The sequence below is a fragment of the Neoarius graeffei genome, chromosome 17 (assembly GCF_027579695.1).
Source record: "Neoarius graeffei isolate fNeoGra1 chromosome 17, fNeoGra1.pri, whole genome shotgun sequence".
In the NCBI taxonomy this organism is placed as follows: Eukaryota; Metazoa; Chordata; class Actinopteri; order Siluriformes; family Ariidae; genus Neoarius; species Neoarius graeffei.
Genome location: NC_083585.1, coordinates 13,716,108 through 13,740,804, shown reverse-complemented (window position 1 = coordinate 13,740,804; position 24,697 = coordinate 13,716,108). Strand labels below are relative to the sequence as shown.

Below are 24,697 nucleotides of genomic sequence, written 5' to 3'. Positions count from 1 at the left end.
GTGGGGCTCCCCCACGCGTCTCCGCTTCTAAGGCGAAAAAGAAGCGCTCGGACGATTTGGCTCGGAAGGTGGAAGCGATGTCCACCGAGCTGGAGGAGATGAAGGCCCTGCTGGTGAATCTCCAGCCTCCGCCACAGGGCAGCAGTGTTCCCGCAGCCACCCCTTCTGCCTGGCAGCCCGACCATTCACCATCACCACCGCTTCTGTCACCGGCCGTTGATGCACGCGGCCTGGATGAACTGTCGATCCGGGCGTCGGAGAGCTTTGACTGCGGTGGGTCTGTTGGTCACGACCCCACCTCTCTGGCCGGTTCCCAGGCCACCAGCCGTGGCACCGTGTCAGCGTCGGAAGGCGGACGCTCATCCATCCAGCCAACGTTGAGGGCTGCATTGGCCCGTCTGGGGTTGGACACGCCCCCGGTGGCCCAGCATCAGAGCGCTTTCTTCAGAGGTTCCACACAGCCTTCCTCGTTGTCTGTTCCGCCCTCGGCCCCATACATCGAGGAGTTACAGAGGTGTTGGGCGGACCCCAGACGCCTTTCCCACCTCCCTGGTGACTGCAGGGCCCTGGCAGCAATGCAGGACGCCCCTACCTACGGCCTCCAGCAGATGCCCAACATCGAGCCCTCCGTGGCTGCCCTCGTCCTTTCGCCCAACGAGGCTCTGCGGCCTGACGCCCGATGCCCCCGCACCCAATGCCGTGCGACCGACGACCTCATCGTGCGGGGATACGACACGGCGGCACGAATGGGTCGTATTGACAATTCCATGTCCCATCTGCTGCTGGCCCTCGCCCAGACGCTGGAGGGGACAAGCGCGGCATCACGGGAGCTGTGCGACGCGGCTCTCCAGGCCTTTGCCTACTCGTCGCGGGAACTGGGCCGGCTGATGTCGTATCTCACCCTCGCCCGCCGGCAGATATGGCTGGCACAGTCCCCTCTGGCCGAGCCCGACCGCCGTGTGCTGCGCTCTCTCCCTGTTGTCCCCGGGGAGCTGTTTGGCGAGGCCGCTCAGCAAGCCCTGGACCGGAGTGCCCAGGTCGTCCAGGCGCGGCGGCAGTTCGCTGGCCTCCGCCAGGTCCACCGCCATGGCAATACTGCCCAGTCCTCCAGGGGGCCCACACCGACTCTGTCTCGGCCACGCACCCGCCAGGGGACCAGACGGGTTGATGACTTTCGTCGCCCCACCACCTCCCGGACCCGCGGTGCCGCCCCCTACACCCAGTCCGCTCCTCGTCGCCCCCATGGTGACCGACGGGGGCGCTCTGGACGGCGCTGACATCAGCGCGCCAGCGGTCGGCCGCTTCTCCAGCGAACAGCTCCAAAGCTGGAAAGCATTGACCCCAGACCCCTGGGTGCTGGTGACCCTCACCGAGGGTTACCGCATCCAGTTCTGCCGCCGACCGCCGCGTTTTCATGGGGTCAAACACACCACCGTGAGCCATCCGGGGAAGTCCCTCGTCCTCCGGCAGGAAATCTCCACCCTCCTGGAGAAAGGAGCAATCTCTCCCGTCGACAGGCAGAGACGGCAAGGTGGGTTCTACTCCAGGTATTTTCTGGTTCCGAAGAAGGACGGCGGTATCCGCCCGATCCTCGACCTGAGGTCCCTCAACTCCCACTTAAAGACCATGAGATTCCGCATGCTGCGTACAGTGGATGTCTTACACCACATCCAGGCGGGCGACTGGTTTGCCACCGTCGACCTGAAAGACGCCTACTTCCATGTTCCCATTGCGCCACACCACAGGCAGTTCCTGCGGTTTGCCTTCGAGGGCCAGGCTTTCGAGTTCAATGTTCTGCCCTTTGGGATATCGCTGGCACCCCGTGTGTTCACCAGGTGTGTGGCAGCGGCATTGGCACCACTTCAGGCAAGGGGTTTGCGTGTCCTGCCTTACCTGGACGACTGGCTCGTCTGTTCACGGTCAGCAGCTCAGGCCCGCACCGACATCGCGACTGTGCTCTCACATGTCGCAGAGCTGGGGCTCAGGGTGAATTACAAGAAGAGCTCGCTGGTGCCCAGCCAGGAGACGACTTTCTTGGGCATGCACCTGGACTCGAGGTCGTTGATGGCAACCCCCTCCCAGACCAGGATCCACAACATCTGCCTGCTGCTTGGCCACTTCGGACGGGGCAGGTCACTCGCCCTGAAGACCTTTCAGCGCCTGCTGGGCATGCTTACGGCAGCCTCCTCTCTGGTCCCGCTGGGACTCCTGGACTTACGCCCGCTTCAGAGGTGGCTCAACGATCTCCACCTCCACCCGGTGCTGCACGGGCACAGGCTCGTGAAGGTGACGGATACTTTTGTCAGGCTCCTCCGTCCATGGAGGAGGAGGGCTTACCTTCTGTGGGGTATTCCGCTGGCGGCTATCCCCTCCCGGAGGGAGGTCATCACCACGGATGCTTCCCTGGGAGGCTGGGGTGCAGTCTGGCAATGCCGGACCGTCAGAGGCCACTGGAGTCTAGGGCAGCGACAGCAGCACATCAACGTGCTGGAGCTACGGGCTGTGTTCCTCGGCCTACAGCACTTCCTCCCAGGCCTGGCCGGCAGACACGTTCTGGTGCGGACGGACAACACTACGGTAGTGTACTACATCAACCACCAGGGAGGCACCAAGTCCCTTCAGTGCTTGGAAGTGGCCGGCCAACTTCTGCGGTGGGCCCATCGACATCTCCTGAGCCTGCGTGCCATGTACTTGCCAGGCACCGCCAACAGGGCGGCGGATCTGCTGTCCCGCCAGGACCCCGATCCCGGGGAATGGAGACTCAACCCAGCGGTGGTTCTCGCCATCTGGGAACGTTTTGGCAGGGCAGAGGTGGACCTCTTTGCCTGCCAGGAGTCGACACACTGCCCTCTGTGGTTCAGCCTCCACGGCCCCAGCTCCCTGGGCCAGGATGCGCTGGCGCATGCTTGGCCGAGGCAACTGCTGTATGCCTTCCCCCCTCTGCCGCTGATTGTGCCAACCCTACACAGGGTTGCGATGGACCACCACGGGCTGCTGCTTGTCGCCCCTCGGTGGCCGGGCCGAGTGTGGTTTCCCAAGTTGCTGCAACTTCTGAACGGCGACCCCTGGTGCCTGCCAGTGAGGACGGACCTGCTATCACAGCTGGGAGGGCAGATCTGGCACCCGGATCCAGCCCGTCTGCAGCTCTGGGTGTGGCCGCTGAAGGGCCGGACCCCCTGCTAGGTCTTTGCGAGCCGGCAGTGGTCAACACCATTGCTAGCTCTCGGGCACCCTCCACCAATGCCCTCTACGCCAACAGATGGAGGCTTTTCTCCAACTGGTGCTTAACTCGGGGGGAGGAGCCTACATGCTGCCCCCTGCCGACCATTCTACTGTTCCTCCAGTCTCTGTTTGATAAGGGTCTTACTCCTGCCACCATCAAGGTCTATACAGCTGCCATCTCTGCTCAGCATGCCAGAGTTGGGGGAAGGACCGTGGGGTCCCACCCCTTGGTGGCACGTTTTTTGAAGGGTGCTCTCCGGTTGAGACCCCCCCGACGGAGCCGGGTACCCACATGGGATCTTCACTTGGTGCTGCAGGCTCTCTGCGACGCACCGTTTGAGCCCCTGCCCACAGCAGACATTTCATGGCTCTCCCTGAAGACTGCTTTTCTTCTGGCCATTACATCAACGAGGCGCGTCGGGGAATTGCACGCGCTGTCAGTCAGTGGGGAGTGCCTGCAGTGGCACTCCGGCGACAGTGGGGTCACCCTGTGGCCTAACCCCTCTTTCCTCCCGAAGACCCTCCCTGCTACCTTCGTCAACCAGCCCCTTAGCCTTGCGGCGTTCGAGGCGGGCCATGGTGAGAGGTCGGAACTTTTGTGCCCAGTTCGCGCCCTCAGGGTGTACGTGTCGCGTACAGAGGGCTTCCGTAGGAGTGACGCCCTGTTTTTGTGCCACACAGGACCGACGAAGGGTCTGGCGCTCTCTAAGCAGAGGCTATCCAAGTGGATAGTCGAGGCCATATTACATGCCTACAGGCACAGTGGCTTCCCGATTCCTCCGGCTGTCAGGGCGCACTCTGCACGGGGCGTGGTGGCCTCATGGGCATCACTGAAGGGTGTGCCCCTCTCAGACATATGCAGCGCAGCCTCCTGGGCTTCCAGCTGCACCTTCACCAGGTTTTACCGTCTTAATGTCGTCCCACATAATCCTGTGGCGACGGCTGTCATTCCAGGCCCGTCGCAGCAGCACTGAGTACGGGTAGGCACTCCTCATGACCTGGTTGGTATTAGTCATCCATGTGCTGAAAGCACCGCCTCTGGCGGTCAGGAGAAACGAAATAGAACGAGGGTTATGTATATAACCGCGGTTCTATGAGTTTCGGATGACCGCCAGAGCTTGGCAGTCACTCGGAGTGTACACGAGAAGATTTGCCAAGAGGTCACTTCCTGGGTTTACCGGTCTTTTATGCCGGGGTCACAGGGTGACGTCACCCAGGTCACACGTGACTTTGTTGTTACTATTACTCGACCTGCACGTTCGTGTGATGGATATCCATGTGCTGAAAGCACCGCCTCTGGCGGTCATCCGAAACTCATAGAACCGCGGTTATATACATAACCCTCGATTTTTTGCCCAAAAATAGCGCCCCCAGTGGCGAAATATCACAGAATTTGGGTAGCATGTCAGAAGCCCAATGAGTGATTTGCGTGTGAAGTATGAGCAGTTTTGAGCAATTAGAAGATTTGTTATGAATTTTTAAGCAAGTAAAATTTTGCATTGAAAATTGATTGACGTATAACTTCTGAACGGCTTATCCTACGTGAAACGTATTTAGGAACTTTTGTCAGCCATGTCTGTAGATGATGTCTATTAATTTTGGTGACATTCCTATGAACGGTCTAGGAGGAGTTGCGCCGTCTTCTTGGCCATTCTTGGTAATTTCACAAAAGTGAAATTACCTCACTTCCTGTTGGGCGTGGCTAATGCATGGGCATTACATTTTTGTCCGGCTTAGTGAGATACATATGCGTACCAAAGGGCATGCCACCACTACAAACTACATGGCAACCAGGCACCTTTATGCGGGAGGCCAAAATCACAACGACTTAGGGGGCGCTAAAGAGGCCCTGAGGCCCGCCGGGATCTGGGCTTCTGGTTCTCAGTAGCGGTGGTAGTCTAAGAAAAAGGAGCCAAATTTCGTGCGTTGTCGACCATGGCAAGCACCCCAAAAAGGGTCTTGTAAAGAGATTGCTTGCCAAGTTTGACAAATCAGAAGCTGCAATATCATTTTTGCCATAACCAGCACCCCCAGGGGCGAAAGTGCACAAAATTTGGCGTATATGTCAGGTGAGCCATGAAGAGTTTGCGTATGAAGTTTGATGACAATTGAGTAAATAGAAGATGAGACATAGATTTTTGAAGAATAAATTTTCAGGTTTTTCCCATGTCAGTAGGTGGCGCTATGCTGTACATGAGCGATTATGAGTTGGAAAAATAAGTGTCTACAACAACAACGTACTATCACAAGGTAGTGGTGTGAAGGGAAAGCATTATGGAATAATTTACCAAAAACCTGTTTTGGAGCAATTGCGTCGGCCAAAAACAGCGCCCCCCATGGACGAAAATTCCCAAAATGTGGTATACATGACATGGGAGGTAGTAAGAGGGTGGCCATGAAGTTTGAACAAATTTGAGGAAAGATTGGATTTTTTGCCCAAAAATAGCGCCCCCAGTGGCGAAATATCACAGAAATTGGGTAACATGTCAGAAGCCCAATGAGTGATTTGCGTGTGAAGTATGAGCAGTTTTGAGCAATTAGAAGATTTGTTATGAATTTTTAAGCATGTAAAATTTTGCAGTGAAAATTGATTGACGTATAACTTCTGAACGGTTTATGCGACGTGAAACGTATTTAGTAACTTTTGTCAGCCATGTCTGTCGATCATGTGTATCAATTTTGGTGACATTCCTATGAACGGTCTAGGAGGAGTTGCGCCGTCTTCTTGGCCATGCATTTCGCACAAAAGTGAAATTACCTCACTTCCTGTTGGGCGTGGCTAATGCATTGGCATTACATTTTTGTCCAGCTTAGTGAGATACATATGCGTACCAAATGGCATGCCACTACTACAAACTCCATGGCAACCAGGCACCTTAATGAGGGAGGCCAAAATCACAACGAGTTAGGGGGCGCTATAGAGGCCCTGAGGCCCGCCTGGATCTGGGCTTCTGGTTCTCAGTAGCGGTGGCAGTCTAAGAAAAAGGAGCCAAATTTCGTGCGTTGTCGACCATGGCAAGCGCCCCAATAAGGGTCTTGTAAAGAGTTTGCTTGGCAAGTTTGACAGATCAGAAGCTGCAATGTCATTTTTGCCATAACCAGCACCCCCAGGGGCGAAAGTGCACAAAAGTTGGCGTAGATGTCAGGTGAGGTATGAAGAGTTTGCGTATGAAGTTTGATGACAATTGAGTAAATAGAAGATGAGATATAGATTTTTGAAGAATAAATTTTTTGGTTTTTCCCATGTCAGTAGGTGGCGCTATGCTGTACATGAGCGATTATGAGTTGGAAAAATAAGTGTCTACAACAGCAACGTATGTTCACAAGGTAGTGGTGTGAAGGAAAAGCATAATGGAATTATTTACCAAAAACCCGTTTTGGAGCAAATGCGACGGCCAAAAACAGCGCCCCCCATGGACGAAAATTCCCAAAATGTGGTATACATGACATGGGAGGTGGAAAGAGGGTGGCCGTGAAGTTTGACCAAATTTGAGGAAAGAATGGATTTTTTGCCCAAAAATAGCGCCCCCAGTGGCGAAAGTGCACAAAATTTGGCGTATATGTCAGGTGAGCGATGAAGAGTTTGCCTATGAAGTTTGATGACAATTGAGTAAATAGAAGATGAGATATAGATTTTTGAAGAATAAAATTTTTGGTTTTTCCCATGTCAGTAGGTGGCGCTATGCTGTACATGAGCGATGAAGAGTTGGAAAAATAAGTGCCCACAACAGCAACATACTATCACAAGGTAGTGGTGTGAAGGAAAAGCATTATGGAATTATTTACCAAAAACCCGTTTTGGAGCAATTGCGTCGGCCAAAAACAGCGCCCCCCATGGACGAAAATTTCCAAAACGTGGTAGACATGACATGGGAGGTAGAAAGAGGGTGGCCGTGAAGTTTGACCAAATTTGAGGAAAGATTGGAATTTTTGCCCAAAAATAGCGCCCCCAGTGGCGAAATATCACAGAAATTGGGTAACATGTCAGAAGCCCAGTGACTGATTTGCCTGTGAAGTATGAGCAGTTTTGAGCAATCAGAAGATTTGTTATGAATTTTTAAGCATGAAAAATTTTGCATCGAAAATTGATTGACGTATAACTTCTGAACGGCTTATCCTACGTGAAACGTATTTAGTAACTTTTGTCAGCCATGTATGTAGATGATGTGTATCAATTTTGGTGACATTCCTATGAACGGTCTAGGAGGAGTTGCGCCGTCTTCGTGGTCATGCATTTCGCACAAAAGTGAAATTACCTCACTTCCTGTTGGGCGTGGCTAATGCATTGGCATTACATTTTTGTCCGGCTTAGTGAGGTACATATGCCTACCAAATGGCATGCCACTACTACGAACTACATGGCACCCAGGCACCGTAATGCAGGAGGCCAAAATCACAACGACTTAGGGGGCGCTATAGAGGCCCTGAGCCCCGGCCAAGTTTGGGCTTCTGGTTCTGAGTAGCGGTGGCAATTCTCGGAAATGGTGCCAAATTTCGTGCGTTTTCGCCCATGGCAAGCGCCCCGAAAATGGCCCAACAGCGGAGAAAAATAAAGAAGAAGAAGAAGAAGAAGACGGAAGAATAATAATAGTGAACTCTTACAAGAACAATAGGGCCTTCGCCCATAGGGCTCGGGCCCTAATTAGACAAGAATGGGTTAACATTCCTATCCCTAAACTTGAGCAACTTGTCTCCTCAGTCCCCAGACATTTACAGACTGTTGTAAAGAGAAAAGGGGATGTCTCACAGTGGTAAACATGGCCTTGTCCCAACTTTTTTGAGATGGGTTGTTGTCATGAAATTTAAAATCACCTAATTTTTCTCTTTAAATTATACATTTTCTCAGTTTAAACATCTGATATGTCATCTATGTTCTATTCTGAATAAAATACGGAATTCTGAAACTTCCACATCATTGCATTCCGTTTTTATTTACAATTTGTACTTTGTCTCAACTTTTTTGGAATCGGGGTTGTACAATGCTCTCTCTCTTTTGATTGATGGACAAGGTAGAAGGGGCTAACAAATAATGCATAGGAATATATGGACTTCAGTCAGTAACTGAACATGATCAAATGGCAGTGTATTACTGTTTCTATACCTTCAGGTAATACAGGTGTCTAAAAATAATTTGTATTCTGCAATACTTTAGTGATCCCAATTGAATCAGACAACATTTTCTTTCTTTGGTAGCACAGTTATGTGTTGGTGAAATGCTTCTTACCCTGATTTTGAACAATATTTTGTAACTTTTTTTTGGAACATGCGCAGGCCTCCATATCCCACTTGGCGCCAAGACTGACATCCCGCTCTCCATCTGCCTCTTGGACTGGTGCTTTACTCACAAGACGCTCCCTCTCCAAGATGAAGCTCTCTAGACTATTTATGGTGAGGCCTCTGAAAACCTGTAAAAGGGTGTTTTATACGGAGTTAAGCAGGTTCAGTTGAACAAACATGGCAAGAGCTATTCTTGCTAATTATTACTATTATTAATGTTAACTGTTAAAATATCTTCAGGTCTTCAGTGCAACACCTCATTCACCACTCAGTTTATTTTACAAGCAAATCAGACACACAAATAAATGGCAATTAATGAAGCCTATTTCACTTACGGTGCTTGCCTCATCAAAGCAGTAAAGCACTTTGGGTTTCATGTCAGATACATTAAGCGCAGGAGCAGTTTTACTGGAGAATCGCATCCTGGACCTGAATACAAAAAGAAACAGAAACTGCTAAGAATGTGAGCCATAGAAATTAACATATCACTGAATGCTATATTGTTTACAACTAACACCTTGCTTGCCACAAGGAATCCACGTACTTGCTCTTCCTGTCTGTGGATAATTTCCCATCAGGCTCAGCATCCACCTCATCTGTGGGGCTTTGTGGCTCGGAGCGAGGGAAAGCTGTTTTCAGCGTATCGACTATAGCATTCACCACAATCTGCCAATTTACATATATAAAACACACTCAGTGCGTTTACATGCACATCCAAATCGAGCTACTGTCGGTAATCGAGCCAAGGGTCCCAGCAGGGGTGCCAGAGAAATCCAATCCTACATGCACACAAGGAAATCGAGCTATTGTGTGAGGTACATTGTGCGAGGTACATTGTGCACCCGAGCCACAGGTGGCGCTACACGCCCCATCGTGTTGGTACACTTCCGGTTGTCGTCATGAAGAAGAGCTATTCAAGAGTATAAACAAAGTCAGCAGTTCCATGTTCACAAGAAGAACGACGACGAGGACAGCAACATCGAGAGATGTTGTTCTTCCTGACCTCTTCTGCTGCTCGCTACTACTACTGTTGTCATGCCGACCGAGGCTGTTGTGTTTCCCGCTTGTGGTCTCGTCACTCGTCACTTCCGGAAGGGGCAGTGCTGAAGTAAGTAGCTCGACTACGTAGCTCGATAGGGTTTACATGCACTAAGTAGCTCGGCTACAATCGCATAATCTAGGTCGCGTAGCTCGATTACGAGAAATCCAGTTCGGTTCAATTTCAGCCGAGCTAAGGTGTTTCCATGGCATTTAGAACTTCGATTTCAGTCGAGCTACGGCAGAAATTCAATTTTCTTTATGTGCATGTAAACGCACTGACTGTTATTCAGGCCTACACAGTCAATACATACATATAAATGTATTAAATGTTAAAGCCAAAATTTCTGTCTCGGTTACTACAATAGAGTTAGAGACATCAACAGAAGACATGGCAAACAATACATTTTTCATGAATATAACTTCTGACTTAAAATACAAAAGCTCATCAGATAAAGATGGAAAGAAAAAAAAAAGAGAAACCAATTTCACCGGATGCACCTTTAATAGGAATATCCAAATCATTGTGAGCTAGTCAGCTAACCAACATGCTATCAGTGCGTAGGGCTTGTTTGGGATCTACCTTCATGTCATGAAGCAAAAATACATGTTATTTGGCCATGTTTTGTCCAAAATGTCAAATCAATATTAAATTTCTTATTTATAAAACTGTTGTAGAAAAGCAATATCGCTGTCACAATTGTTCAGTTCTACTGAATATCGGTAGGGCTGTGATTACCTGTGATTCACACTCGTGTCAATATTCAGTATAACTGCAATCTTGCTGGTGTGATATTGCTTGTCTCGTCTTCATCTGCTTTATCCGGGGCCGGGTCGCGGAGGCAGCAGTCTGAGCATGGAAGCCCAAACTTCCCTTTCCCCAGACACCTCCTCGGGAAGAACACAGAGGCGTTCCCAGGCCAGCCGAGAGACATAGTCCCTCCAGCGTGTCCTGGGTCTTCCCCGGGGCCTCCTCCCGGGGGGACATGCCTGGAACACCTCCCCAGGGAGGCGTCCAGGAGGCATCCGAAAGAGATGCCCGAGCCACCTCAGCTGATTCCTCTCGATGCGGAGGAGCAGCGGCTCTACTCCGAGCTCCTCCCGAGTGACTGTGCTTCTCACCCCATCTCTAAGGGAGCGCCCAGCCACCCTGCGAAGGAAACTCATTTCGGCCGCTTGTAGCTGCGATCTTATTCTTTCGGTCATTACCCAAAGCTCATGACCATAGGTGAGAGTCGGAACATAGATCGACCGGTAAATCGAGAGCTTCACCTTTTGGCTCAGCTCCTTCACCACGATGGACCAGTAAAGCGACCGCATCACTGCGGAGGCTGCATCGATCCGCCTGTCGATCTCACACTCTATCCTTCCCTCACTCATGAACAAGATCCCGAGATACTTAAACTCCTCCACTTGAGGCAGGACTTCTCCACCAACATGGAGAGGGCAAGCCACCCTTTTCCGGTCGAGAACCATAGCCTTGGACTTGGAGGTGCTGATTCTCATCCCAGCCGCTTCACACTCGACTGCAAACAGCCCCAGTGCATGCTGGAGGTCCTGGTTTGAAGAAGCCAACAGGACATCATCATCCGCAAAAAGCAGAGGTGAAATCCTGTGGTTCCCAAACAGGATTCCTTCCAGCCCCTGGCTACGCCTAGAAATTCTCTCCATAAAAATTACGAACAGAACCGGTGACAAAGGGCAGCCCTGCCGGAGTCCAACATGCACTGGGAACAGGTCTGACTTACTGCCGGCAATGCGAACCAGACTCCTGCTCCGTTTGTACAGGGACCGGACAGCCCTTAGCAAAGAGCCCCGAACCCCATACTCCTGAAGCACCCCCCACAGAATACCCCGAGGGGCACAGTCGAATGCCTTCTCCAAATCCACAAAGCACAAGTGGACTGGTTGGGCAAACTCCCATGAACCCTCAAGCACCCTATGAAGGGTATAGAGCTGGTCCAGGTGTTCCACGACCAGGATGAAAACCGCATTGTTCCTCCTGGATCCGAGGTTCGACTATTGGCCAAATCCTCCTCTCCAGTACCCTGGAGTAAACCTTCCCGGGGAGGCTGAGAAGTGTGATTCCCCTATAATTGGAGCACACTCTCCAGTCCCCTTTCTTAAAAAGAGGGACCACCACCCCAGTCTGCCACTCCAGAGGCACTGTCCCCAACCGCCACATGATGCTGCAGAGGCGTGTCAGCCAAGACAACCCCACAACATCCAGAGACTTGAGATACTCGGGGCGGATCTCATCCACCCCCGGTGCCTTGCCACCGAGGAGCTTGAAAACCACCCCAGTGACTTCGGCTTGGGTAATGGACAAGCCCACCTCTGAGTCATCAACCTCCACTTCCTCAATGGAAGACGTGACAGTGGGATTGAGGAGATCCTCGAAGTATTCCTTCCACCGCCCGACAATGTCCCCAGTCAAGGTCAACAGTTCCCCACCCGCACTGTAAACAGTGTTGGCAGAGTACTGCTTCCCCCTCCTGAGGCGCCGGACGGTTTGCCAGAATTTCTTCGAGGCCAACCGATAGTCCTCCTCCACGGCCTCACCGAACTCCTCCCAGTTCCGAGTTTTTGCCTCCGCAACTGCCCGAGCTGCGGCACGCCTGGCCTGCCGATACCCGTCAGCTGTCTCCAGAGTCCCGGAGGCCAACATGGCCCGACAGGACTCCTTCAGCTTGACGGCGTCCCTTACTTCCGGTGTCCACCACCGGGTTCGGGGATTCACGCCACGACAGGCACCGGAGACCTTGCAGCCACAACCAGGAACAGCTGTGTCTACAATGGAGATAGAGAACATGGTCCACTCAGACTCAATGTCCCCTGCCTCCCTCGGAAGCTGGGAGAAACTCTCCCGGAGGTGGGAGTTAAAGACCTCCCCGACAGAGTGCTCGGCCAGACCCTCACCATACGTTTGGGCCTGCCAGGTCTGTCCGGCTTCCTCCTCCGCCAGCGGATCCAACTCACCACCAGGTGGTGATCAGTTGACAGCTCAGCCCCTCTCTTCACCCGAGTGTCCAAGACATAGGGCCGGAGATCAGATGAAACGACAACAAAGTCGATCATCAACCTCCGACCTAAGGTGTCCTGGTGCCACGTGCACTTATGGACACCCCTATGCTCAAACATGGTGTTCGTTATGGACAAACCGTAACTAGCACAAAAGTCCAATAACAAAACACCACTTGGGTTCAGATCAGGGAGGCCGTTCTTCCCAATCACACCCCTCCAGGTGTCACTGTCGTCACCCATGTGAGCGTTGAAGTCCCCTAGTAGAACAATGGAGTCCCAAGTCTGAGCACCTCTCAGTACCTCTCCCAGGGACTCCAAGAAGGCCAGATACTCTATACTTCTATTCGGCCCGTAGGCACAAACAACAGCAAGAGCCCTCTCCCCGACCCGAAGGCGCAGAGAGGCGACCCTCTCGTTCACCGGGGTAAACTCCAACACATGGCGGCTGAGCTGGGGAGCTATAAGCAAGCCCACACCAGCCCGCCACCGCTCACCATGGGCGACTCCAGAGAAGTGGAGAGTCCAGCCCCTCTCGAGGAGCTGGGTTCCAGAGCCCAAGCTGTGCGTGGAGGTGAGCCCGACTATCTCTAGCCGATACCGCTCAACCTCCCGCACAAGCTCAGGTTCTTTCCCCCCCAGCGAAGTGACATTCCATGTCCCAACAGCTAGCCGCTGTGTTCGGGGATCAGGTCATCGAGGCCCCTGTCTTCGACTGCCGCCTAATCCACACTGCACCAGCCCCCTACGGCTACCTCTGTGGGTGGTGAACCCACAGGAGGTCGGGCCCACGTCACCGCTTCGGGCTGAGCCCGGCTGGGTCCCGTGGGCAAAGGCCTGGCCACCAAGCGCTCGCATACAAGCCCCAACCCCGGGCCTGGCTCCAGGGTGGGGCCCCGGCTGCGCCATACCGGGCGACATCACAGTCCTTTTTTTTTTTTTTTATCCATAAGGGTTTTGGTGAACTGCTCTTGGTCTGGCTTGTCACCTAGGACCTGTCTGCCTTGGGAGACCCTAACAGGGGCGTAATGCCCCCGACAACATAGCTCCTAGATCATTCAAGCACACAAACCCCTCCCACCACAATAAGGTAGCAGTTCTAGGAAGCGATATTGCTTAAATAACCAATTAATTTCTGTGAAGTGGTTAGAATTGGAAATAAGAATTCCTTAAACGTACCTTGTCTATTCGTGAGACGATGAACGGCTTCTTTACAAAAGCAATCCTCGCATCAGTGTTAAGGGCAAGAAACTCTTGCATTTCTTCACTGTTGGCTGTTTCAGGTATTGCACAAAGTTGCTACAATCAAAAAATAAGAGCTAGCATGGAAACAGGTTCTCACTTGATAATGAAAATGTATCTGTAATTCTAAAAGACAATCACAGTTATTTAAAAAAAATATTGACAAGTTGCACAACAGAAATCCAAGACAGCTCCATGATTTTCCCTGCTCAAAGATCCCTGATTGAACTCGCATGTTAATTACCATGTTTCAGAGGTGTATGCTGCAGAGAATCACCACATGCTGGAGTCCACCACTGGACTCCAATCCTCAAGTATGGAATAATATTTGTGCCACTATTACTTGGATTTCAATTTTACGAAAACTAAACTGTTTTATACTTTATTTTGAAAATGTATATCAAATTACATTTTTAATTTAAAATTTTCATGGCTCAAAGCAGTTCAGATTCATCCATCTTTCCATCCATCAATCATCTACAGTGGTGCTTGAAAGTTTGTGAACCCTTTAGAATTTTCTATATTTCTGCAAAAATATGACCTAAAACATCATCAGATTTTCACACAAGTCCCAAAACTAGACAAAGGGAACCCAGTTAAACAAATGAGGTAAAATATTGTACTTGGTCATTTATTTATTGAGGAAAATGATCCAATATTACATATCTGTGAGTGGCAAAAGTATGTGAACAGCGCTCGAATGTCCCGGGGACCATATGTCGATGTCCCGGGGACCATAAAAAATGTCATCGGGACACAAAATTATCATATCTGGGACAATCCCGGGACAATGGAAAAAAATAGATCTAGAAAAAAGTTCTACATTAATATTATTTACAAAGCCGTAACACATACGTAGATATTCACCTAATTTGTCAATTTTAATTTTAAAACGTTAACAGTGAAAAATACATAGTAGCTACACTTTCGATGCACCTGCATCCGTAGGCTACAGAGCAGCGCATTCTGTCCTAGAATCTTCGGCCGGAGTCCGCATTATATGGACTTGGAATGGAATTGCTACCGCACACGCTGCACCGACTCTTGCCAGAACAAAAATGCTGAAGTGGTTGAAGCGGACCGACCGCGGGGAAGAAACTGAAAGCCCAGACATAACGTCTCCGGGACCTTCAGGAGCCAAAGTGTCATCGCCTGGTCTGCAGGCAACGCTAGCAACTGAATGAACTTAATGAACACTGTTAGACACGTTATAAAATACAACAGGAATGATGTGGATGATATTGACGGAAGATACCGTTCAACAGAATAAGTGAGTTTTCTTGGTGTCTTTCTAGTTCAGAAAGTTTAGTCAGTCAGCAGCACAACTAGGCTAGGACCTGCTGGCACGATGTTGATGTTGCTAACATTTGCACCCGGCAGCGAAAGTTCATAAAAATGGATAACGGTAATGGATAACGGAAAGTTCATAAAAATGGATAACGGAAAGTTCATAAAAATGGATAACGGTCATGGTGAAAATTATAAGTTGGCCTTATAAGTGCCAACAGATATTCAAGGTATAAGTAGATGAAATGAACATAAAAGGGGTCTTATTTTCAACTAAAGTGTACCGCAGATGTAGGGAGTTGAAACATTTTCTGAATGAGCTAGTTGGCCCCTTTAAATAAACGGGTATCTATTCATACAGTGAGATCGCCAAAGTTTAATAAACTGAAAATGCAATAACTGTAATTTTGAAGTAGATGATGTATAGGACATGTGTCACTTGTGTCTTGTGACTTATTGTAAAAATGATATAAAGGGTTCAAAATCACATAGTTACAAATATAAAAGTAACTTCATATGATAATATTAACCACTGGTTATTTCAGAGAGGAAAAAAATGGGGACACTATTGCTTCCATTCGGGACAATACAAAACAGAATTCGGGACCACTGGGGGACACAAAGAAAAAAAGTTAATTTCGAGCCCTGTATGTGAACCTTTGCTTTCAGTATCTGGTGTGACCCCCTTGTGCAGCAATAACTGCAACTAAACATTTCCGGTAACTCTTGATCAGTCTTGCACACCAGCTTGGAGGAATTTTAGCCCATTCCTCTGTACAGAACAGCTTCAACTCTGGGATGTTGGTGGGTTTCCTCACATGAACTGCTCACTTCAGGTCCTTCCACAACATTTCCATTGGATTAAGGTCAGGACTTTGACTTGGCCATTCCAAAACATTAACTTTATTCTTCTTTAACCATTCTTTGGTAGAACGACTTGTGTGCTTAGGGTCGTTGTCTTGCTGCATGACCCACCTTCTCTTGAGATTCAGTTCATGGACAGATGTCCTGACATTTTCCTTTAGAATTCACTGGTATAATTCAGAATTCATTGTTCCATCAATGATGGAAAACCATCCTGGCCCAGATGCAGCAAAACAGGCCCAAACCATGATACTACCACCACCATGTTTCACAGATGGGATAAGGTTCTTATGCTGGAATGCCATGTTTTCCTTTCTCCAAAAATAACGCTTCTCATTTAAACCAAAGTGTTCTATTTTGATCTCATCCGTCCACAAAACATTTTTCTAATAGCCTTCTGGCTTGTCCTTGTGATCTTTAGCAAACTGCAGACAAGCAGCAATGTTCTTTTTGGAGAGCAGTGGCTTTCTCCTTGCAACCTTGCCATGCACACCATTGTTGTTCAGTGTTCTCCTGATGGTGGACTCATGAACATTAACACTTGCCAATGTGAGAGAAGCCTTCAGTTGCTTAGAAGTTACCCTGGGGTCCTTTGTGACCTGGCTGACTATTACACGCCTTGTTCTTGGAGTGATTTTTGTTGGTCAACCACTTCTGGGGAGGGTAATAATGGTCTTGAATTTCCTCCATTTGTACACAATCTGTCTGACTGTGGATTGGTGGCATCCAAACTCTTTAGAGATGGTTTTGTAACCTTTTCCAGCCTGATGAGCATCAAAAACGCTTTTTCTGAGGTCCTCAGAAATCTCCTTTGTTTGTGCCATGATACACTTCCACAAACGTGTTGTGAAGATCAGACTTTGATAGAGGCCTGTTCTTTAACTAAAACAGAGTGCCCACTCACACCTGATTGTCATCCCATTGATTGAAAACACCTGACTCTAATTTCACCTTCAAATTAACTGCTAATCCTAGAGGTTCACATACTTTTGCCACTCACATATGTAATATTGGATCATTTTCCTCAATAAATAAATGACCAAATATAATATTTCTGTATCATTTGTTTAACTGGGTTCTCTTTATCTACTTTTAGGATTTGTGTGAAAATCTGATGTTGTTTTAGGTCATATTTATGCAGAAATATGGAAAATTCTAAAGGGTTCACAAACTTTCAAGCACCACTGTATACCAGGGCTTTTCAAAGTGTGGGGCGCGCCAGTGTTCTTTGGGGGGGCGCAACGTGAGGAAAAATAAACCAGAATAAGTTACTATTGCGGACATTTAGCGAACTTCAGCTAGCCTTTACCAGAGACAAAATGGATCGATTTTTAGTACCTAAAGCTACAGTGAGTGAGGAGACAGAGTCTGGGCCAAGCAAAAAAAACAGAGCCTCCAGGATGTTGCGATTTGCAATTTCAACGCAAATTCAACCAATCCCCGCGAATTCAGGGTGGTGTTGCAATTATATCCAATCACCGCAACTTTCCCGCAAATTTGACCAATCGTTGGCGTCGTCTTGAGGTGACGTCGACAAACTACCTTCCGCCTTACTTCCGTGTATATGTTCAAGAGAAGCAGCATGCGCGCAGTTTTGCCAGATTGGGCGGTTTCAAGTGCATTTTAGCGGGTTTTGAACATATTTTGGACTGGAAAACGTCACCAGTATCTGGCAACACTGCATGTGCAAGTCAGTGTTTATATAGGCTTAAATTCTGTTACTGAAAGTGTGTTATGTTTACAGTGAAGGACTGTGTGCACTTTACATTATTTTTTACTTAATACAAGAAATTAATGGATGCCAACATTTTTACCAAAATGGTATTTTATTTTCCATTGTTTAGGCAGCTTCAGCATCATACTGTGAGATTCTGTTCAAATTGTTTTTTTCTTCTATGAAGCCTGAGCCATTTATTTTATTAGTTTATAGTTGTTTAATTTAGTCTTCAGGAGAGACTGTCTGCACACAGTACTAGTATTAATAGTTTTTTTTCTTACATGAAAGCTGAGGCATATATTATATTTTAAGGTAACTTCATGTTGTGCTGTGAGATTCTATGCACTTCAACTTTTGAACCAACAGGTGCATTTGGATAAGTAAAGCCTATTTTTCAGCATTTTTGTAGTCCTGGTAATATTTCATATTGGTAAAGATGTTTATAGGATCATTTCTCAGTGTCTTTTTTTTAATCAACAGTTTTTCAGTAATAACTTAATATTTAACATATCACTCACTCAATTTTAATCACAAAAAGAGAAAATCGCAACAATTTCTCGCAACTTTCACTTCCTCCCGCAATGTAATCGCAACAAAAACCTAAAAAACACCGCAATTTTCATCGCAATTTTTTGGAAAACCCCCGCAACATCAGACATTTTAGCCCACAACAATCACAAAAAAAGGCCCGCGGAATCCTGGGGGGACTGAAAAAAGAAGGAAGTATGACCACGATTATTTAAAGTTTGGATTTTCATGGACTGGATCTGAAGATGCTCCACTGCCACAGTGTGTTGTCTGCCAAGAGGTGCTAGCTAACGATGCTATGAGATGTTTAAAATGTGTAAAACAAGATGTTTTAAAAAGCACAGATGTTTAAAATGTGATAAAGAAAAAAATAAAAATGTGTACAACAACCATTTTTTAAAAATACGAATGGAACATTAAGTATAGCAACAACAAAAATTGTAAGGGGGGGGGCGCACTGTTTATTTGCTCTCCGAGGGGGGGCTGACTCTCCCACACTTTGAAAACCCCTGATCTATACCATTTATCCATCAGGGTCATGGGGGAAGCTGGAGTGAATCCCAGCTGACTTTGGGCAGTGCACCCTGGGCAGGTTCCCGATGTATCACAGGGCTAATACAGAAACAACCATTCACACCTATTTAGTGAGACCAGCTGACCACCTGGAAGAAACCTACAGGGAAAACATGCAAACTCCACAAAGAAAGGGCCCAGTCAGCCATGAGGCTTGAACAAGGCGAAAGGGCTAATCACTGCACCACCGTGATGCCCCAGGTCAGATTCAGTTCATCAAAATCAGATTCAAATTTAAACATGGCAATAAGCAATCATTTGGAAGAAAAAACACACACAAGCACAGAATCAGCTGTTGTCATTTCAGTCAATCCGAATTCAAGAAATGATGGCGAGTCTCCATACTTCAGGACAGGAATTTTGTATATGTACTGTATTATACCAAGTGTGATCAAAAGGTTCCAGTACTGTTCCTCTCGCTAACGAATGGAGCGCGGCAAGGTCATGGGTACGCAGCAAGAGAAAGCTGCAACTCTTGCAAGTCAGTATGCTGCAAGACATCATGCTGCCAACATCTGGATCTGTGTTATACATGTTTTTGTGACAACATGCACGTGAACATTTATGATTTTACTAAGGACCAGAGAGCAAACATTAATTTCTGTGGCAAACTCAGGGAATTAGCAACAGAGACCCTTGAAATGTTTCAACAAATCTACAACAATGAAGCAATGAGCAGGGCAAGGTGTTGTCAGTGGCATTCATGCATCAAGAGGGGAAAGGATGTATTCCTCCAGCAACATCCTGCCCCTCTTGAAGCACAAATGCCACTCAAAAGGCCCTGCCCAGCTCACTGCTGTAGGCTTATCGACGCATTTCAAGGGTCTCCATTGCTGATCTCAAATGCTTGCGCATTGCGCAAATTGTAAATGTACACATGCACATTGTCACATACCCGCATGTAACACAGGTCCCAATGTCATGCAGCATACTGACTCATGAGAATTACTGCTCGCTCCTGTTGCACATACAAGACCTTGCCACTCTCCATTCGCAACAGGAACAGTCACGGAACCTTTTGATTGCACCTTGTAACCATATGTAATAAACACTAACAATGACAATGATTCAGTTAGCAATTAGAACTTGGACATATTTTCTCTACTTTAGATTATAATACAATATTATGTATAGTGTAATCACCTTAAGAAATGTTTCCAATAAACTTTTTCTGGCCTCTACTCGATCACTGTCCATGTTTCCAAAAGGAAGGTCAGGAAAGATTTTCTTAGGTCCTTTGACATCTACAAACAAAAGTCCACAGATGTATTTTTAATTAAAGGAAACTTCAAAACCAGGTGTGGAGAAATGATAAACTTGTTAGCAAGCCAACCATGCAAGTGAAAACTCCAGTGTGCTGCCCAGTCCCAGGTTTGGGTTGCACCAGAAACTTTAACCTAGTCAGTTATAAGTGGTAGATAACTTAACCTATGGTTAGCTAGTTATCTAATTAAATGCATTATAGATACAGACAAGTATATGAATTGATAGTGAGTGGAAAACCGTATAGCTTTTCCTTATGCTCATCTTATAAAGGTTTTAAATATAATACAGTGTTTGAGACCTCAACAAAAAGTCACCAAGTTGTTGGGCAAACATTTCAGCAATGAGCTGTGGTTTTCTCTCCTCACCAATAATGGTTTGTTTCTGGCTAGTATCTTTATCCTCTCTTGATACGTTTAACAGTGAGATAAGCTATTGTACACATTACATGGCATTTAGCAGACACGCTTATCCAGAGTGGCGTGGCATTATGATCACAAGAGAGTTATATGACCATTTCATTGCATTTTTTTTTCCTCCCAGTGTTCCCACATACTTGTATGTTCCTGATTCTGAAATCATCCATTAACATACCCCCCAACACACACTTGTGCAATGGGTAACTATAATTAAACAAATAACCTGTCCCTGAAACCTGCTTGTGCAGGCACCCAGGCTAGTGATTTGTCCACCCCTGAAAATTGTTATGCATCAAAACTCACGTTTGAGAATTTTGCGTAACTCAGGTTTCTCCTCTAACCGAGTCTGCAGGTTCAGGAATTCACTATAGCGCCGATTAACCATGTGATAAGCCACTGGCTGCAATGTGTCTGGATTCTCCAAGTCCACTGCTGTTTCATACTGCAAAGTATTGGCAAAGAAAACTATTCATATTACAACATACAATATAATACAAGACATGCAACTGCATTATGCTAATAAAATGCTTAACCTCTCTCTCTCTCGCCCTATCACTCTTTTCTGAAGACCAGTCATGACTGAGCTTGAAATTTAATAGTAGTATCTGCACCTTTGTTGAACATTACACACAGATGACTGTTTACTATAAACGGTATTGTTTTTACATGGTATGACAATGTATTTGTGCACCTTGTTGTACATGTAAACTGCATTATATATGCCAAGACTGCTTCTTATTCAGGCATGAACGCATTAAACAAACAGATTTTATACACGTACACAGTATCAAAGGGAGTATGTCACTATAACAGTCCACAGCTGGAACCAGAAGTAAATTCCTTATGGAAAATTAAAATACATTTCTGGCACTATCTATTGTTTAATGTTTGGTTTAGAAGCCAAATTAGTCTGTTTGATATTTAACAGTTATTCCGCGAAACGAAGTCGTATATGAGCCGATAGCCGACGCGGCGCGTAGAGTCGAGTTGGCTATAAGCCATGTACGACAAGATTGAGTGGAATAACTGTTTTATTCTATCCACATTCACTTGATTTTGAACAACAGAGCATTTGTATTTTTTACAAATTCGATAAAGAAAAACTATACAAAACGTCCAGCAAAATAATTTCCGCTTAGAATGTAAACAAACCAGCGAAATGACAGTAGCAATTTGTGAAAAATGCTATAATAATAATAATAATCCTTGAAAAATTAAAAATTTTAAAAAGACACCATTCTTACCATCAAATACTTTCATTCCATATTTTGTTGCTTTTTTGGGGGTTTTGTTTTCGAGTTGAGTTATTTCGTCCTCAGTTGGTTCAGTAATACTACAACTATTAGTTCACTGATACTACACACGACGATACCTTTTTATAATCTAAGCAAAAGTTTAAATAACTAAATCAAATGGACACACACCTTCACAGTGTAGAGTGTGTATGGATGAGCGCCCGTGCCACGGTGTTCCTTAGCTGTGATGGTGCCCGTGATACGAAGGTTCTGAATAACAACAGGACCTTCAGGACTACTGAGGGGTTCGAAAGTGAATGGAGAGAGTGGCACGGTTCCGGCTGAAACTGAGGAGGCTTGAAGAGTCAGCCCGTTGGTGTTCAATACCCGTGTTGTCTCCATGCCAGTCATTTCTGCTTTCGTGGTGCCCTTTTCAAGTTGTTGAAGAGCACAAAAGCTTGAAGACAGTTCATCTGTCCCATCAGTGGTATCAGAGGGTTGTTCTTGCATCTCCGAGACCACTACCTTTGGTGCATTAGAATAGACATGGAACTCATCTTTGGGGTCCAGTATTTCATCTGCAAGCATAGGACATTCTATAATCGGCTCCAATGTTTCTTCTTCTGTGCCTATCAGAACCAGTGACTCTAGGGAGCTCCTTTTGAAATCGTTTAAAGGAGACTCCAAGTCAGAGTCTGTTTCTTGATAGAAGGGATTCAATTTCCTAAGTCGCAAATAATCCTTTGAATTGAAACCTGGATGCTCTGAAGCAAACGACTGTCTTGGTCCTTCATCCTCTTGATTCTGTGGACAGTAAAGATCTGCAGAGTCAATAACATCCAAATTTGTCAATTCAGGCGTTGGCATGTCAGTGCCACTGGGAGTGTCAGGCTTGACCTTCAAGGCTAGAGAAGATGGAACCTCAACATCCTGTGAGTTTTCTTCATTTGAAACCTTTGTTGGAGATGTCATTTTCTCTGACTCAGTTGCTTTGGTTCCTGGATTTTTGGACCTCGTAAACACATCCACAATCAACATGTTTAACCAGTCTGGATCAGACAGCTTTGCAATTAAAGGCAAAAGAACATTGCATGTTATAAGTTCACACACAACAAATCTCCCTGTTCTCGTTTCAAGATGTGGTGGAGGGACAAGAACATGTAAAAGCAAATCTACCATTGCACGTGCATAATTCACTTCTATGGCAGAACTTTGAAGAGCTGGATGAGGTACACAAGATGTGCTGTATGCCTGCCAGAGACTCTCATTAATATTCACAGTTTGGTCCTTGCCTACTTTTCCAGCCATGATTTCTTTTGCTTTTATGTAACACTGAAGATGGCATCCGCAAAGATCTAATATCCTCAGAGTCAAAGCTTTCCTATCCACTTTTTTTGCCCGAAGCTTAAGCTCCATTGCCATTGAGATCATGGAGTTGTGGATCTCATCCTCAAACTCGTGCTCTGCAGAAACGGTGTTATACCATGAAGAGACAAAGTCTCGGATGATCTTACAAACTGTGTTCTGGATCTCTTGGTCTAGATGTAGCTCACTGTCTGCAGAAGACTGGATCTCATTCAGCGTGATGAATCGCTCAAGGTGGAGGACACTTTCAGACTCGAGGACAGCCTGAGATCCAAGCCACCCACCTATAACTACTAAGAGGCTGGTGAACACACAAAGGAGCCAAACATTAACCAGTAAATGGAAGAGGACAACCCAAGTCAGGAATACACCAAAGCCAATAAGTTTTCTTTGTACTATGAATTCAGACAAGGCCATAATAGGTGGGCTGTGGTGCTCAGGCTGAGTCATGGCAAAGGCCGGCTCCTGTTAAACACAGATATACAGCATGTCATCTAAACAGATTAAAAAAAGATATACAAGTGTGATGTATTAAACAGAGACAACAACAAGGCCTGGCTGTTAAGATGTTTCATCGAACTGCCTGGTTTCCAAACACAGGCAGTCAAAACATAAGCGTGAAATGGTTGAAAGTGTTCAAACAAAGTGCTATCTTCTACAGTCTCGGCCAAAAAAAAAATGCAAGTAAGGTTGCTTTGCTACAAATAATATACAGGGCTAACTCTTAGATCGCTAGCTAACAAGCAAGTTAGCTCAAGGACTACATCTACAATAAAAGTGAAACTAACTGCCTGTCCAGTGCTACTCAATGCTCAATTAACATTACTGTTATCCTCGAGTAGTTGTAAATTATTATTAGTAGTAGTAGTATATAAAATAAATTAAAATACACCTACGGGTTTGTTTCTCATCTATAATCAGTGAGTTCCGTTAGCTTACTAAATATTTAGCAGCCACATCACAAAAACATATGTTAAACAGAAAAATAATGAAACGTTACCTGATTGAATAAATCCAAAGAAACAATTTAAGTGAGTAAATTCATGTTTTACAAACCACCGTACTACATCACTACCTCCGCCAATATTTTTTGATTCAGTCGTGATGAGTGAATGCTTCGTCGTCTTCTTCTTCTTTTGGGTTTTTACGGCAGCTGATAACCACAGTGTTGCATTACTGCCATCTACAGGTTTTTCCTATATTCTTGTCATTTTATTTTAAAGCCGTCTTTCCATTCCAGTTGTTGTTCTTAAAAATGTAAAAAGCCATTTCCTCCCCTTGGCAGTATCTCCATACTTTTATATGCTTTTAGTATTGTGTAACAGTTCCCTGATGAAGGTGGAGTACAGAAGCACGGCAGGTGGGAATTGATGTTCACACACACTTTGTTTTCCGCTTTTCAGCGTCACACACTCTCCCAGTCTCTCTCTCTCTCTCTCTCTTACTCACACACACAGAGCTCCCTTCTCTTCTTCTTTCTTTATGGCGGTTGTCAAACCAACTTAAAGGTGCCTTACTGCCACCGACTAGGCTGGAGTGTGGAACAGGGGCTATAAGGGAGGGGGGCATAGATATACATAAAGACTAGATGCCTCGTCCCCGTTGCCCGTCAACGAAGTCGAACGTCCGCACATGGCGGCCATCTT

At 46.7% G+C, this 24,697-nt stretch overlaps 1 protein-coding gene across 3 annotated transcripts in view; it reads right to left on the bottom strand.

The window, feature by feature from the left end:
* The window catches only part of snx19b (sorting nexin 19b), a 116,636-nt gene extending 92,236 nt beyond the window's left edge, over positions 1-24,400 (bottom strand). For 2 of the 3 annotated variants that reach the window (XR_009656848.1, XM_060943746.1), the window contains exons 1-8: positions 24,052-24,400; positions 21,876-23,516; positions 20,755-20,893; positions 19,913-20,013; positions 13,738-13,857; positions 9,044-9,165; positions 8,835-8,928; positions 8,447-8,627 (exon numbers count right to left, since the gene is read on the bottom strand). Coding sequence is in view for 2 of the 3 variants with exons in the window: in XM_060943746.1 (XP_060799729.1) it covers positions 8,447-8,627; positions 8,835-8,928; positions 9,044-9,165; positions 13,738-13,857; positions 19,913-20,013; positions 20,755-20,893; positions 21,876-23,501 (2,383 nt within the window). In the remaining variant the exon portion in view is untranslated. The remainder of the gene's footprint in view (positions 1-8,446; positions 8,628-8,834; positions 8,929-9,043; positions 9,166-13,737; positions 13,858-19,912; positions 20,014-20,754; positions 20,894-21,875; positions 23,517-24,051) is intronic. The other variant, XM_060943747.1, reaches the window with a different exon arrangement.
* Between the last annotated feature and the right edge of the window lie 297 nt (positions 24,401-24,697).